The sequence below is a fragment of the Calonectris borealis genome, chromosome 20, assembly GCF_964195595.1.
Source record: "Calonectris borealis chromosome 20, bCalBor7.hap1.2, whole genome shotgun sequence".
Taxonomy (NCBI): Eukaryota; Metazoa; Chordata; class Aves; order Procellariiformes; family Procellariidae; genus Calonectris; species Calonectris borealis.
Window position 1 is genome coordinate 10,680,814 of NC_134331.1, and position 16,869 is coordinate 10,697,682.

The 16,869-nt window shown below is 46.9% G+C and overlaps 1 protein-coding gene across 7 annotated transcripts in view; it reads right to left on the reverse strand.

The window, feature by feature from the left end:
• Nucleotides 1–2,533: 2,533 nt before the first annotated feature.
• STX8 (syntaxin 8) overlaps nucleotides 2,534–16,869 on the reverse strand; it is a 106,402-nt gene continuing 92,066 nt past the window's right edge. For 5 of the 7 annotated variants that reach the window (XR_012676690.1, XR_012676688.1, XR_012676687.1 and 2 more), the window contains one exon: nucleotides 2,534–3,445. Coding sequence is in view for 3 of the 7 variants with exons in the window: in XM_075169790.1 (XP_075025891.1) it covers nucleotides 3,378–3,445 (68 nt within the window). In the remaining 4 variants the exon portion in view is untranslated. Of the gene's footprint in view, nucleotides 3,446–4,409; nucleotides 4,442–5,407; nucleotides 7,983–16,869 lie in introns of those variants that run through there. The other 2 variants (XR_012676689.1, XM_075169792.1) reach the window with 2 other exon arrangements.

Consider the following 16,869-nt stretch of genomic DNA (forward strand, 5'->3'; position numbering starts at 1 on the left):
CGTCCGCCGAGCCAAGCTCAGCACCAAGCTCACACCAGAAATGAGGGTATGTGAAAATGCCCAGCGGCCTTTCCAGATCATCTTTATCCTCATGTAGGAGCTAGGGACTTCTTATCAAGGGCACTTAGACTTGTAAGCACCTCTAACGCGTACCAGATCTTCCCTCAGGGCTTGTATTTTTGATGAAGTAACAACTGGAAACAGCTAAAGACTCCCGAGCACGTCCTCATTTGAGAGAAATGAAGGAGATGCAAGGGAAGGCGAAGCCCGGGATGTCTCTCCAGGCGGGCACCAGCGAAATGAGGAAAACCTCTGCTTGGAGAAGCCACCGCAGGTGCGTGACTCCAGCAGCCCCACGGTGCAGCTTGAGCACCCTTTGCCCCGTGCCCGGACATCAGAGCGGCCGGCAGCGCGGTGAAACCGCGCCGGACCCCGGCGAGCTGGGCTCTCCAGCCCCGCTTGCTCAGAGCCAACAACCAGCGGCTCTGGTATTTGAACCTTCCTTTTTCTTTGGTGGGGCAGGGAGACAGAAAAGCTTTCCACACACAGCAGAACGCTGCCAAATCCACCTCTTTTTAATAAAACTCCTCACCCACGCGACACATTAAATGTTACCTAAAGGGCAAGTCTGAGAACCCCTTTGTTAGACATTTCAGCAGAGCAAAGCCTCGCGTTTCTACCTTCCCCAGGCACTAACAGAAAAAATGTGTTTGAGGACCCAACAGGTCAGAAAACATCTTTGTAAAGCCTCTATCAGAACAAAGTCAGCACGACACATTGATCAGGATGAATTATGCATCCATCCTCTGCGTCCTGGGAATTCAAATAAAACCTTAATTCCCTCCGTAAACGACAGTTTTAATTAGAAACCCAGGTCCGTAGTCTCATCTCAATAAACCACGTGTTATTCTCCCACTGTCACCGCACATCCAGGAGGCTGCACCAGAGCCCTGAGCGAAATCCCGCTGCAGGGCTCGGGCACAGGCTGCTGCTCAGAAGCAGCTCCAGGAGAGTTTCCAGTGTTGGTCCCTCCACACACGAACTGCAGGAACGCACAAGTTTTGAACGCGTCTCCAAAGCTGCCCGTTATTTTGTTTCCAGCTGGAGCAGCCTTGCTTAAAGCTCCGTTTCTAATCTGAGATCAAGCAATAAACTAATCAAAAACCTGTTGTGTCCTTTTGAAAACCACGAGAACGTAGAACTATTTTTTTTTTCCCCTCCCCTCCTTTGAAGGTTGTAAGATGAAGCATCTCTCCAAGGAAAAGCAAGCAAGCAGGCACAACCTGGACTGGACTTTTAAAGGCTTCAGGAAGGATTTTCTCTAGCAAAGCACATGGAGATGCGTGGAAGACTCTGCTCCCTCCCGGCCATGGGCATCGTTTAATTTGCTTCACAGGCAGGACGTGGTATCTAGTTACCCACCCCCAAGTCCAAGCCTGCATCTGACACCTTTGACTGCAAACACCAGATGAGGATGCTGAAGCCAGCAGAGCACAGTCCGCCTTGCCCCCAGATTTCGAATCCCTCCAGAGGAGCTGGGAGCTGGTCTCCCCTCCAGCTCCGACCTTCGGTGCTGAGCGTCAGAAGATGGGTTGGGCACCAGCACAGAGCCCCGTTTGAAGCCCAGTGCCCTGCGCCACGAGGCACAGCTGTATCTACTGGGCTTTTTCTCCACCAAGCTCCTTCTCCACCTACCCTCTGCCCTTCCCAGGAGCACGCAGACAGGGCCATGGTGCTCTTCAGGTCCAGGGAACGGTTCGTATCCATCAATGAGAGGTGTGGATCATGGGGTACTCAACAGTTCCCTGCCTCTGCTTCCTGCAAAACCCCATTTTCTCCCGTCATAGCCAGCTCTGTCGTTCCCACCTCAGATCTTGGAGCGACTGGGTCAAAGCCTCAGCTCCAGCCAACACCCGTGTGCTGCAAGAAGAACAAGTTTGCACTCCGATCTGCAGATTTCCAAGTACTTAACGAAGGGGCCAGTGCCCAAGACCCAACTGATAGATGGGGAAACTGAGCCCAGAAGAGCAAAATGGCTTCGTGTCACTCAAGAGGGGATGCAGCACCAGGACACCCTGGTTTCCCACCTCCCAGATCAGCGCTAGACCTGCTAGATGTGCCACCAGCCCAGCTGGGGGGGTGGAGAGCAGGGAGAGGGAAACAAGCGCCAAGAGCCTGTTGAGAGCTGCGGAAGGAGATATCCACCACCGCAGGTGAGGACCAGCCCAGGGCTGGCAAGTGTTACGGATCCGCCAGGAAATGTATGTCATGACACACATGAAGTCTGACAGGAATTGCTTTTTTCCTTCTCCAAATCAGCTCTCAGGAAATGGAAGCGTTGGAGAATCATTCAAGCGGAACACGAGATGGTAGGAAACAATAAAAACCCAGGCAGATAAGTTGTATATAAATGGATCGGCTTTTATTCAATGTTTATTGCTTGCTCTATCAATTCTGAAATCAAACTGGCACGTATAACAAAATAATGATGTTCTTGGCCAGAAGAGAACATTCAATACTTCTTTTTCATTACTTTTTAAATAGGTAATCCTTCCTCTCAGTTTTAACAGTGTGTGAAAAGTTATAAAAGAAAGAGGCAGACCTCAATCGCCGAGATTAGTACATTAATGCCAGCGCATCTCCTGCGGTCAGCCTGGCAGAGCACGGCAGCGCACGTGGCGGGCACGCCTCCCTCACGGGCACGCGTTGGGCACGGCTTTCCACTCTTACGGACCTGGTCCAAGACCTGGTGTTTACATTTCTATCTGTGGAGATCGACACCGATAACTCTCCCCCAAGGGCCGAGGACTGACTCACTCGCCAGCGTTTCTGTGCAGCTCACGGGGGTCCTGCGCCTCCCCGCAGGGCTCCGCGTGCTCTCACTTCCCATCCTGCGAGAATCCAGATGCAGTCATTCCCCAAAAAGATTTATTCCTTGAAACAAGTAAGAATTTTCATTCCGAAGGACGGTATCAGAAAGCAGAGGAGTGCCACCGCGGCACTCCCAAACCACACCTTTATTTTAGTATTTTAAAGCCCTCGGGACGACTCACCAGAAGCGGCAGCACCCCGACACCAGCACGTGCTCAGACGCAGACGCACCGAGAAGTGCATCTATCGTACAGCCAGCTGCAGCCTCCCGAATGCCAAATGAAGGTGGGAAGAGAGTCCTTTTCAAGTTCAAACCCTCCAAATCACGCAGCGCTCTTCAGCTGTGCACCGAAGGAAGAACGGATGTCTGTTGGACACAGCTTCATTCTCATACTGTCGAGTTTATTTAAAACACAGAAGGTCTATGCACAAAGTCGGTCTCTTCTCCGGAGTCCTCCGCGCTCAGCTGTCGAGCAGCAGCGGCTCCGACGGGCCCCATATCCGCATTACTGCGTCGGCCAGACAGCGACCACAGCAATCGCAATCAGCAGCAACACAATCACCACCAGCATTCCTGGAAAAGATGAAACGACATTAAGGTTGCTGCCTTCATCTTTAACAATCGGTCTTTTGCAATTATATTCTTCCTCTGAGCCCTGCTCCTCCTCCCAGCTGAGACTGATTTTCCCCCGTGCAAGCCCCTCACCAGATCCCCTGCACGCCGATGTCCTGAACAGCGACGTGGACTCAAACCCCACGTTGGTAGAGCAGTTCTTTCTCTTCCTGACCTTTCAAATTAATTTCTTTTTAACAGTGCCTGCAGGATATCTTCCTACTTAAACATCTGCCTTGCAAAGATTAAGGGATATGTTTAACTCGTGGCAAGGCCAGTTAAGCTTTTCTAGAATCCCTCTGTACCATCCCACTGGGGCAAAGGATTATTCAGAAGGAAATCCAAATTGCATCAGGAAATTGCTTCCAATACAAACTACTCCTGCTTTCAGATAAAACTATTTGCAGAGCAAAAGCAGGGCTTTCGGGTATGCACCTGACTTGGGAAAATGAAGCTTAACCAGAGTCCAACAGCGCTCTGCCCAACCGCGCAGCACGCGGGCTCCAGCCTGCCCCAAAACCGTACCGGTCGATACGCAGAAATTAATGACTAACACAATCATACAAAACTTTACAACTATTTTTTAGTTCGGGCACACCATGCTGCTCTGCAGAAGGATGGTGTTAAAAAAATATAAGTTATGGATCATTTTGAAGACTGATCCAGAAAACCAGCAAAGCAGATTTTCTCTCTCAACCAAACGATAGCAGTAAGACAACACGGCTGTCAGACGCCTGCTAGAGAAAACTAATTCTCCTTAGTTTCCCCTTTCTTAGGGAGAACTCTTCCCTTTCTCTCCTCTTTCTTAGAGGAAAGAAAGAAATGTTTTACTGAAAAGGGACTGGATCCCTGTGGTCCACCCCATCACCTCCCTAAGCAGCCCCAACACGTGAACTCCTCACACGGCCGGCTGGACCCCTGCACGCTTCGGGCACTGGCATCACGCACACAGGCGCCCTGTGGGGTTAAACGATCTTTTAATTAGGAGGCTTTTGTTTCGGTTTAGTATCAGCTCCGTGCTATCCCCCTGTCAGAGCTGTGGGAATATGTTAGGGCTCCAAGAGCGGAAAAAATGTCCCTTCATTTGGTCCGCTCACAGATGACTATTACTCAACCACTTACAATATTTACAAGTCCAGCTCATGGCAATTAAAAAAGGATGTATTAAAATAAACTCCCCTTTCCAAGCTGGAAAAGGATATTAGACATTGCTTTTTGTAAATAGTGTCATGTTTTCTGTGCAGAAACTGTTTCTCTGCCAGGGGTCCAGGATTTTTTTCCAGGGAAATAAGACTTGCCACCAACAGTATTTTTTTTCTTTTATGCTCAGTTGAAACCATTTGTTATCTGAAGTGAGCTTGAGCAGCGCTTCACCGCACTGGCTCAAGCAGGTCTCAGATATTGAGCCTTTCTTTTCCTTCCAGAAACAGCTGACTGCAAACAGAGACGGCAGCAGCTCCGAACGCTCCACCTGGGATGCCCAAGGATTGCGGCAGGACTTGGCACCGAGGCGGGGTGTGGGGACAAGCCCTTTGGCTAGGCAGGGACAAGTGCTTTAGCTAAACACTGTATACTTACGGCATCCTTTGGGGTAGGATGGTTTTGGGATGATTTTTTTAGAGCACACTAAGCTCCACGCTGAACCTGGATGAAACTGCTTATTAATCACATTAAACGGAATAAAATAGCAAAAATGCACCTGTCTGTCCCTGTCGCTCTCCTTGCACCACTGGCAAGGGCTTGGGTTTGGCTCTGACTCCAGAAGCCACCGGGACCGTGCTGCACAGCGCTGCCTTTTCAGCTGACGACCGCCGTGCTTGCACCCAGCCCCGGCGGGCGCGGGCAGCCGGGGTCCATGCCGGGGGCACCCGGGATCCATGCTGGGGGCACCCGGGAAACCGGGTTTCTCCCACCATCGCTCACCAGCACCAGCTCCCTCGCAGGTGAAGTCCTTCGGGAAGCATCCCAGAGGATGCTCCTGCCGCTGGGGTCCTGCAGCACCCAGCCTAGCTCCACATCCTCATCCTGGGTCAGCATCTATCAATGCAAGTCCAAGCACATTTGACACAGCCGGATCTCGGACCATAGGCAGGCTGCTTGCTCCGACCCACCGGAATGCGTGAGAGAGGGATATCGTTCAGTTTTCATCCTCAGCCGACCGCTCAACATCACCCAGCAACACAACTTCGATTAATCCATTGGGAACATGATCTATACTTTTACTGTTCCTCTAGTCTCTCGCTTTTTACGTCTTAATATACGTTTTGTAGTCTTCAGCAGAGCCAGAAGCAAATAATTTGCTTAAACGGAGAAGAAATAAGATCTGATAAAGCTGCCACATTCAGATTCTCTGTTATGTTTTGCACTGGAGGGAAAACTTTTAGAGGGTGCAAATCCTTAGCACAGTTTCAGTGTAATAGATTTTATGGACTTCAGCAATTAAGAGACAACCGAGATCAGTTGCTTGGAAAATACTCTATAGGTGTGAATTAGTAATGATACAAAGTGGAGTTAATGGGGCGTAATTATTCTTTGACAACTCCCAAGAAAAACTGCACATAAACCCAGAATTATTACACAGCAGGAACAGGGGAAGGTGGGGGACTAATAAAGTATGGCTAATGGGCAATAGCAGAAGGAAGAGGAAACTTAAGAGGACGTTCAGGGCAACAAGAGCGGGACAGCAAAATTAAATAAACTTCATTTTATTCCTGGAAAGAGACTGGTATTAAAAACCTGGAGCCACTTTTCTGTTTCCAAAAGCAGTGGTCAAGTATGTACTCCCCATGTGAGAGACGGAGAAGCAGAGATGGCACGTGTCAGTGCAATATAAATCAGCAATCCGCCAGTATTAAAGGCTTATCTGATCCGTGCGATATGCAGAAAAAGAATAGGACAATATAAATTGGCAATAGCACACAAATTTCAAAGTACCTCTTGCATGATAGAGACCAGATGTTATGCACATTTTTCCCCCCCTATACTACAGAACAGCAGATTAGAAGATCTAAAGCTTTTAAACCTGGGTGTTTCACAGAGTACAACATGCTTTCCTAACAAAAACTGCGGCTAGGATCTGACAGCAATTATGCGTTCTAGATTCCCTGCCGGCTTTGCCTTTTTTTGCTCAAGTCCTGTGAAATATAAATATTCCCCTCGACAAGAACTCCTCAAAGAGAAGTTCGGGAATCAAAGCCACTAACAAAGTAAACAGGAGTCAGAGAATTAAAAATAAAAGATTCCTGCGCAAAAGAAAACAGTGACAGGAATACAAATTTGAAATGCATTTCTTGGGGAAAGGTGGGAAGTGCAAGCAGAAGTCTATGTGCCATTACAGAGCAATTAATTGAGGCAGGTTGGAGAAAGTGCAAGGCTCTTGAAGCTCCATCTGCTAAAGCGTTTGAGACGGTGCTGCTGTCTCAGCTCGGAGATCAGTGCAGAAATGCATGAGGGCGTGTTCTCAGCTTACGCCGAGTTTCAGGGCACAGCGTGCCGGCAGGACGCAGGGTGTCCCCGCCGTTCCTGGGAGCTCCGGCACTCAGGCTGCTTTGCCGGGTTTTAATCCTACTGCTGAGATCAGCTGCGCCTCTGCTCGTCACCCCGATCGCGACCCCCCGGGCAGCCGGGGGGTTCGATGCTCCAAACCTAGCAAAGCCTTTTCCAAACAAAAGTTAAGATCAAATTTTCAGGTATAAGATGGAAAGAAAAGGTTACAATATATGTAATTTATCTCTAGGTTAAGATCACTCTTTAGTCTGTCTCACCTGCTATCTGTCCAGCCGTGAGACCGGAGGATCTGGGGTTCACACCATACCCCATCTCCCTGGGGTCACCTGGGGCAGCCAGGGAGACCCAAATCTATTCCTTCTCCCCAGGATTTATCAGTTTGGAGGGTCACTGGGTTGGGGTTCCTCATGGACGCCCTTCCCACTGTACCTGATTTACTCCTACATGAACAACTTCCCAGCTGGGGTTCACATGGAAATGCAAATACGTTCCCTGGGTCTGCCTCTGTCTGAAGGGGTTTGGGCATCGAGAAGATGACTTTCCAGCACCTCAGTTTCCAGGGGGTTAATGATCTGTGTGAATGCAGGTGATGGCTGAGGACTGCAGCCCCTCGTGTCTGTGCAGCCAGATAGTAACTACCCCTGCCCGGTCAGGACTGTGTAACTCGAGGGTGTAAGTTCTCGTTAGAAATAAGAGCACACTTAAAGCCCATGCTCTCTGGTGCACTGCCATCCTCGGTGATGACAAACACCAGTCACACAGACAACACGTCAAATAAATAATTTAATTTCCCTCTCTTCATCCCAACCTTTGCTGTTTTCCCGTCGCAGAGACCCCAGACGTGGCTTGGAGCTGCACCACGCTGGGCACCGTGCAAACCCGGGACAGAGCACATCCCTGCCCTCGAGAGCATCCCTCTCTTCTCGCTACAGGTGCTGGACGCATGTTACAGCCTACATCGCGCTACCGAAATCCTGGACGTGCTGCAGAGCTGCGAGAGGACAGAGAATAATTAACATTTCTCGTTTGTAACTCTATGCAAGCGCAGGGTGCCATGTAATAAATAAGCCTATTTGCCTCCAATAATTGTTATGAATCACAAATAACGCTGATGAATTGGTTTCCTCGGAGAAGAGCGGATACCTACCGTCAGCCAGCAGCCGGCTTTTGTGTTTGTGATTAATCATCGAGACTTTCCAATTCCTTCTGCTGACTGTTCAGATGGAGGCAGCTGAGACTCAACGATCTGCAGTTTTCTTTAAAGCATTTTTAATTCCTAATGCTAACGACGGCTGGAGCCCGGCAGAAATTTCTGCTCACAAGCACTGCCGCTGATGGAGAGACCAGCCCTCGCAGCACCCATACAAAGCAGGCAATTGTTGCTTGTCAACTGGGTGCTTATGCCAGCTTTCTGACAAGGCAATATTTACTGTGAAATATCCACTTATTGTGCTGAATATAACTCCTGGGAATCTGAGTGTGTTTAGGATCTGGCAAGGGTTCAAGTGCCTTTGAACAGGCAGGCAGGAACTTGGTCATAAATACATCGTGTTTTGACAAGTCCCTCTTGAATAACTGTCAAAAGATTTCTGGTCTGCTTCTATCAGACTATTGATTTACCATTAAAATTGCTCTGTAGCCACGGAGCGCTGGCCATTGAGATTTAATGTGTTATCAATTAGAGCACGCAGGTTTCTACAAGGTGTCTCGCGTTACAACTTCAGACGGGGCAGCCCCTGCAGAAGAGACAGTTGCACCTTCCTCCGTGGCATCCAGTCACAAGATACTGGTTTCATTTTTATAAATGCACACTGGCAAGGTATATTCCAGCGACTGAGGATACCTCTGTTCAACGGTGCAAGTAACGTCAGCAGCGCTTCAGCTCTTCTCTTTCAGCCCGCTGGCAGCCAGGCACTCCTACACACAAGGAGCAAGCACTTGACGTTGCTTCATACGGCTGCCCAGCATCCCAGGCTAGCGCAGCAGGTAGGTCTTCACCAATATGCTCCAGCCACAACCCCAAAATTCAAGAGCGATGCCTACGCTCACCCCGGCACCCCCATCCAGCTGAAGGGAGGGATGTGAAAGGAGCAGGTAGCGGCTGATGCACCCAGGGCTTCGCAGGTCACATTAAAGGTCCCCAGTGGCAATGCTGATCTGTCCTTCTGCCCTGGAGGCATCTTCCAGTTGAACACCAGGTCCACTCTACTCTTTGTTTAACCCCAAGCCTGTCAGTAATGGACACAAGATATCCCCATCAGGATATTCACCCGCTGCTGTCTCTCTGAGCATCAGCCCAGCTTGGGCTGCCACTGGAAATACCCAGTCGCTGGGGAGAACATCCTAAATGCTTTCAAGGTTTACTAGGAGGGTTTATGAAAGCAAGTGCAGAGAGAATTTGTCTGTGATAGCTGAGGTCTGGACTCAATGAGCAAGGAAATCTCTTCCAGTCCTCGCTGCTATAATTAGTGCAGAGAGTATTGGATGGTCCTTATAAATAGGATAACTAAATACGAGCATATGCTAAGGGCTGATGTCTCCTTTTCATGGGGGTGCATAGCTACGGTTTCTCTTTCAGGTTCGAAGCAGACTGCTCTGGCAGCAGGGCCATCCCTCCCAACCAGGGAGCAGCAACAGTCTTTTGGACACGGACTTGACCAATGTGATCCCCATCTGTCATCCCCGAATCCGCATCAGCGGGAAACCTGGAGATTTGGGAAGCAGCTGTCCTTTGGGTGAGCTGTATGGTTTTGTGGGCTCAGTGCTCTTTCCGAACATTGAGCGTATTCAGAAAGCAAACACAACCACGCGTTGGCTGCTTGCTGGTTTCTGGATGGTGGAGTAAATACTGAGCTTAGCCCATTAAAAAAAAAAATTTCTAAAGCGTGTGTGTGTCCAAATCATCTGCCCTGACTTCAAAAGCTGAGATGTTACATCCAACTCTGTTTCAAGAACTTCTAACTTGCAGCTGGCAAATCCCACCCAAAAAATGAGACATGCCTATTTGTGATCTCCCCCCGCGCTTGCTGTCTGCAGAGAGGAGGCACGGGGAAAGCAGCCCTGCAACAAGCCCTGAGCATCCCTCAGCACCTTGCTGGCGACTATTTCTGGGAATGGGAGTTTGTTTGGGGTTTTCCTTACCTTTTCTGCTGATGTGGGTGTAGTGTCATTCTCAATAACGCTGAAGGCTCAGCATTGGTGTCTTTTATAGATTATAAAATAATAATAAATAGCATGCTATGACTTTAAAGAGCCTGGTACAGCATTACATTATCTGGAAAAAGCGGCTTGTTTTATGCCAAGAAAGTTATATTCCCACAGAACTGTCTATCCAGAAGTTTATGAATAAGTCGTCTTTTATAAGTGACACGGAGCGCTAACTTATAAACACATAGTAGTTGTTTTATAGGGTAGGAGAGAAGCAGGGAAAAGATGGGAGTTTCAACAAGAGGCTGTAGAGTCATAGCTGCTTTCTTTACGGACTTCTTTTTAATGTCACAGTTTCAAAACAAAACAAAACAAACTTTATCTGCTTCTTCAGTAGGGTAATTTTAAGTCCGTGTTGCCAGATATATGGCAGAAACCCTGCCCAAATCAGTTCAAAACCTTGATTTTCAAGGCAACAGAGAACCAACTTGGAAGGCTGGCTCCAAATCCGACGCACATACCTAAAGCACTAGTTTAACATGGCAAGCACCCGAAGAAATCCATCTTGCTGTCCTTTACGTTCCCTAAAAAAGCCAAACACTTTCTCCCCCAAAAGCTATAAAAAAATCTTTCCTTCTAACATTTTCCTCGTTTCGAGCGAGACGGGGTATTCAATTTGTATTGCATTAAGAACCACTTTAGCATAAATCCCACGCTATTAAGCTGGCTTGTATGTAAATACACTCCCCAATTCCTACACCTGCATCATTGAAACCATCTCTCTGGAGGCTTGTTCTTTATTAGTTTTGTGACAGCCAAGCTTTTTCTTGGGTGATACGTCCGTGTAAAACGCTGGGATCGCACATTATCCTACGCCCCCGCCCGCCCAGAGGAACCTGGACGTTATTGCTTTTGACCTTCCTTTTCAACTGGTCTGACTTGAGAAATTCAACACTACAATTGTACCTCTCAACTCTGACATCAAAATCATTGGCAATTCTCAAAGAAATCAAGAACAGGCTCTGCGAACAGTTATTAAAGGCTCCAAACGCCCATGTGTTTCATTGGGTCTAGAGGAGGAAAAAAAAAAAAGATAGTTCTCAAAAAAGCTGAGCTCTTTGGAAACAACAACTATTGCATTATTAATTCCTTATTTGGAAGAAAGAAAAACCTAGGTCATTCCTACGTAAGATGAAAAAACTCTTATTTTATGAGTTATTCCACATTTGGAGCTCTTCATGCAACGCTAGATTAAGCTGAAGAAACGAGTTATCTGAGTCAAAGGTATAGACTTTGTTTATACACATTAACTCCTCAGTCAACATTATTTCACATATTAAAAAATGGCATTTTTGTGTTTTTTTTGTCACGTTGGGTTGGAGCTACGCTTCCCTCTCAGGCACACAGACGAGTTTGTTGTTAATACAAGCCTTTCATCAAGGCATGAAAATACCTTACATTACTGACAGCAAGACCTGTTGGCAAGCAAAGAGTGGCTAAATAACAGCAAGATGAAAACCACCGCTATCGGAAAAATAAACGTCAGATTCAGTCCCAGAAGCAGCACGGAGTGAGTTTACATCCAAAACGTTTATTGCTTCAGCGATCAAATAATCCCGAGCGTTTGGGTCCCAAACCACATGCGCAGCCCTCCGAAAGGAAGTGAGATAAGTGTTTCTCTTAATCCATTATTGTTATACTTCAAATTGCTTCTTTTTTAATCTATTTTTCAAATTATAAATGCACGCCAGATAGTATATTGAACTACTTCCAAGCACGATTGCAAAGAAATCCCATCTTTTTTTCAAAAAGCGATATACCTGTATAAACCCAACCTCACATGAACCGCAACGGTCAGAGGAATAGCCCAAATGAATTTGGGCGCAGCCTTCAACCGCTGCTCCCGTTTCAACATCTCCGATGCTCAGCTGGTCTGTGCGAAGGTAATCGCCTACCTTTGGCAGCGGTTGGAAGCTTTCGATCCAACAGTTTAAGATGCTGCATAAACACACATTTGAGTGCACATCTGTAAGTTTGCACAATTCATTAACCTCTTGCATTGACCTGAGAACCAGACCAGAAGAAGGGCAGTTGAAAGACAGGAAGGTTTGCTAAGGAAATTAAGAAATATAAGTACATTTTACCTTCTGAGCCACCAGAAATGAAGCTCAGGGACAGGCAAGACATTTGTTTGAAGACAAGTCGAGAGCATACCAAGAACTAAGCTGTCACAAGCTTTAACTTTCAGAGAAGTCTGCGGGAAAGGGAACGCTTTGAGCTAAATTTGTATCTACTTTAAATAGCAGAAGGTAGTTCACAGAGGACAGCCTAGGAGAAACGGTTCGGTGTACCCCTGAGACAGAATTACTGAACCAAAGAGCTTGAAAGCAATTTATACACATACCTGAATAATACCTTTCTGCAAAAATGCTTGATAATAAAATCATTTACTGGACTCGTCATTGCACAAAGAACAGATGTAAGAGGCAACAGCTTACCCAAGATACTTCCTACCCAAAAAACTGCAACATTAACTGGACCCTTTCTACTCACTGTTATACCGAAGAAAAAATCAGATGTATTTAACAAGCAATATTAACTCTGCAGCAATTTCTCTCCAACTTCGTCAACAATACTAAAGGCAGGCTAAAACAAAGCCCCTCCGGAGGACAAGCTGTCTTTTGGGGTAGATCCGTGCAGGACCTTGCCCAGCCAAAGCTGACAATTTAAGACCTTAAGTCTCCCCGAGAGTCTCTTTTGGTGTTTTCCCACATACCGTCTATTTTACTTTGAGTCGAACCTGGCAACCTCTACTCATCTCTGTCTGATGCCCTTTTCTGAGGGGCGTGCTGGGGCAGCACCAGGCGCAGAGGTCCAGAGTTGTGCAGGAGATGACCCAGCTCCCAGCAAGCCAGAAACTGGAAATATTCTCATGTTTTTTCCTTTTGTTCTTGCTAGAGTGACTTCACAGACTTTCCTTGCTTGTCCCCACATTGCTATTATCAAACTATTTCCAACCCCAAAGGTCATCGGCAGACATGGTTACTGGATTTTTTTGCATGTGGCTTATTTTTCTTCCTTTTTTTTTTTTTAATTAAATAAGCACACACACTTTCCAATTTTCCCTTCTCCAAACTCTCTAGCATCCTTTCCCATACATAAGCGACGCCAAGAAACAAGATCAGTCAAGCAATGTGCTGCATTTCTGAACAACTGTGTTACAACTTGGAACGGGACTTGTGAAAGTTTCAAAAACCTCAATGTGCACTAAAGCTTTCCCAGAAGAAAGGAAACAAAACAAGCCCAAACAGGATCACAGAAGTTCTACAAATCCCTGTCTTTCAGATGAGGTTCACCCAAGTGAGCCCAACCGAGCCATGTGTTACCTGAACGAACCCTTTTGTTCTGGCATAAGCTCAGCAAAAATCAGGAGGAAAGGGTAAGAAAGCACAGATTTAAATGGGACATCCCCATCTCTAGGCTTACCAGAAGTTATCCTCCCCATGCCATTGAGGGAGATGAGCAATGAAGAACAGAAGAAGCGTTCAGCATGGACCATAGCTTCATGAACCGTGATGGAGAGAACAGCCGGGAGCTTAAGGGTGTGAAGGAGAGCCAGGTGAAGCTTTCCTTTCAAGGAGGCAACGATCTTAGAAAATCCAAAGGTCACCTACCATCAGGTGGTCCTTCAGCAGCACAGGTCACTAAAGAGACTTCTCACTGCATTAGAAACTTGAGAGATTTACCAGCCAGACGCAGCACGGGCGGCAAGGAGAGGCACCTGGGGCGAAGGTGAGTTAAATCCCAGAAATGGGGCGTTCGCTGCCTCCTGCAGTGCCCCGATGGCTGGTGTTCCTCCTCACACACATACATCCATGCACCTTCTCCAGCTCAGCTTCACCCACCAGCCCCTACCGTAGCGAGGGATGCAGAAGCTGCAGCCCAGCTGGCGAACTCAAAATGGTTTTCCTGAAAGAAAGGGTCTGCCAGGCAGCAGCTTACCCCGGAGCCGCTACCTGCAGCAAGCAGGGAAAAGGCAGAAGACATGACAGATGATCTCAGCAGGGGACTGTTGTTCCTCCACTACTTTCTCCACTAAAAACAAATGGGGAAAAAAAAATAATAAAATGAAAGGACGGCTCTGCTGGCCTGGCGCAGAAGGGGACATCTGCCCGCGTCCATCTGCCATCAGCCCGACGCCCTGGTCTTTGTTTTTGGTAGGGTCAGTTTTCTACCATTATAGCTCCCTGAACTGCCTCACCAGGACACCAGTGCCAGTACAAGGGAAAAGATGGGAACATGGGGAGAGGGAGCAGGTAACCACTAGCTCTGCTTAGATGCATCAGTAAATTGTCCCATTAGGCTCTTAAATCACTTGAGAAAGTATTATCTTTTGCCTCTTCCTTTGTTTTTCACTCGAACAAATGCTGGGATTACTCACTCCCTAGTTAGATGGATATATTACAGTGCCAGAACGCTTCCGAAATGTTTAAAGCATCAACAACTAGAGTTACGCATGAAAAAAAATGAAGTAAAATAACCACATCTCAGTCAAACGAGTGCAGTAAGCTGCAGTAACAAAACTACAGTTTTACTGGTCTATCTGAACCCTCAAGAGGAACTTCACTAGCAAGACATTGATCAAGGAGAAAAAGTTATAGCAGAAAAAAAAAAAATCATATAGTGTTCATACCAAGTCATTTAAGGTCAGATTAAGTGTTCTTGAAGTCTGGTCCATGTGTCTTCTATTTAAAAAAGTGCCCTGCTTGCACAGGAATTTTAAGAACTTTTGAAAATGGGATGCTGGCTCCTAAGTCACTTGGATACTTGACCGCGTAGTCAGGAGGGTTGAGATTTACATACAAATTGCGAAGCTTCTAAATGGCTTCCTCAGAGCAAGAAACGGGGGTGGAAACGAGAGAATATTTAATGATTAGTTCCTTATGGCTCCGACATTCTTGAAGCATATTTCTCGCAGTCCCTGGAACACTCCTGCATTCTTGATTGCAAAATGGCAATAAGTGATTTCCTTTAAAAGCCTTGTCTTTTATTGGAATACTAAAAATACCCCACTAGCCCCACTCCACTCCACTCTCTCTCTTTCCTGGACAGGCACCATCAACCCTGATGTATTCTATTTTGAAGACGGCAATAAACATTTCAGCATGGGCTGTTCAATCCACTTCATAATAGATCTTGCATTTCCAGTGGAGCCCCTACTAGCACCATAAATCATCTTTACACAGACTTAAGTATGAGAAACTCCAGCTCAAAAGCAGCATGGATTTTTTTTTCTTCTTTTTAAAAATTAAAAATGGGTACAAAACAGTCAGGAATTAAACGACTGGCAACTTTAAACGTGAAACTACTGGGATGACCCTGTAAAACAGGGCCGTTGCGATGGTTAGAGCCGCGCCATGCAGCGCTGCTCCAGCCAATTCACTTGGCGTAAACCTACCTGGAAGACGATGCTCGGTGGGGTGAAGTTCAGAAAAAATTGTCTACACATCCATTACATCTGAACAAACACGGGTTTCAAATCTAGGATACTCTGGCTCTTGCTGATTTTAAAAGCCACAGATGAAGATTAATTACATACTATGTCTGAACTGGTTGCACGCATCTAATACTCCTTTTGTTTTTCCATTCTATATTGACTTAAAAGTCTGAACCGTTCCCCAACTGCTTTGCTCATTATGTCTCTCTCCATCTGCTACAGACCTTGGAGAATAGCTCAAAGAGACAATTTCAGGTACACAATAAGGAGGCTACCGCATAAACCACAATTTTATCATTAACGTTCTTGGCTGAGTTGAGGAGCTTCTCCAGTAAAAGTGGTTGCGCAATCACGTTCAAGAACTAAGACCAGCTAAGCGCAGGATGCAACCAGCCCTCCTCAGCCTTAAACATCAACATCTTCACGTGGGCAAGAGCCAGAAGGGACATGATTCAGAGCCCCAACACAGGCTCCAAATACAGTCCGGCGGTGGACGATGAGAAGGGTTTCCCGAGTATCGATCTGTCCGTTAGGAGGTTTGGCTGGGCAAGGTGACCAAGTGGCTCCCGAGCCAAGCCAGCAGTGTCAGCCCGGCACGATTACTTCTTTCCACATTAAGGGAGTCTGCTGGGAAATCCGACCTCACTGAACAAATCTGCTTGTCACATCATAACTCTGTTACAGCAATTACCCTCAAGTCACTCCAGAAACTACACGCAGCTCAGCAGCCACAGGCTGATGCCCCATGTATTGGGTGAAATACAAGCTGTAGCTTTCACTTGAACACAAGCCTAAGAAAGGTGGGAGATCCTTATTTTTCTACTTTGAATGCCCAGAGGGAAGTGAACTTAACTTTGTCTGTTGGCAAACTAGTTTTTGATCATGCTTGTGGCTGGATAGTCTCATTACCTGCCTACTGCTGTCACACCAATGGTAAGCTCTCTGCTCCACGGGATACAGTTAGCAACAATCTTTGCTTAGCATCAGCTTCTCTTCCTTGGATAAATCCATCACGCTTCACTGAGCCCTTCCCCACCTGCAGCGGGTCTCAAACAGGAAGATCTGCATAAAGAAATTGCACTTATTTTTGCTTGACTCGTTCCATGAATTTGATCTGGGTGAATCTAGTACTCCAACAGCAAGATCTGGTGACCGCAGCAAGGCTATGCTCTTCTGACTCTGAAGAGAGGACAACTGGAGTCATAAATCATAAAACTATCAGGTGGAAAGGGAC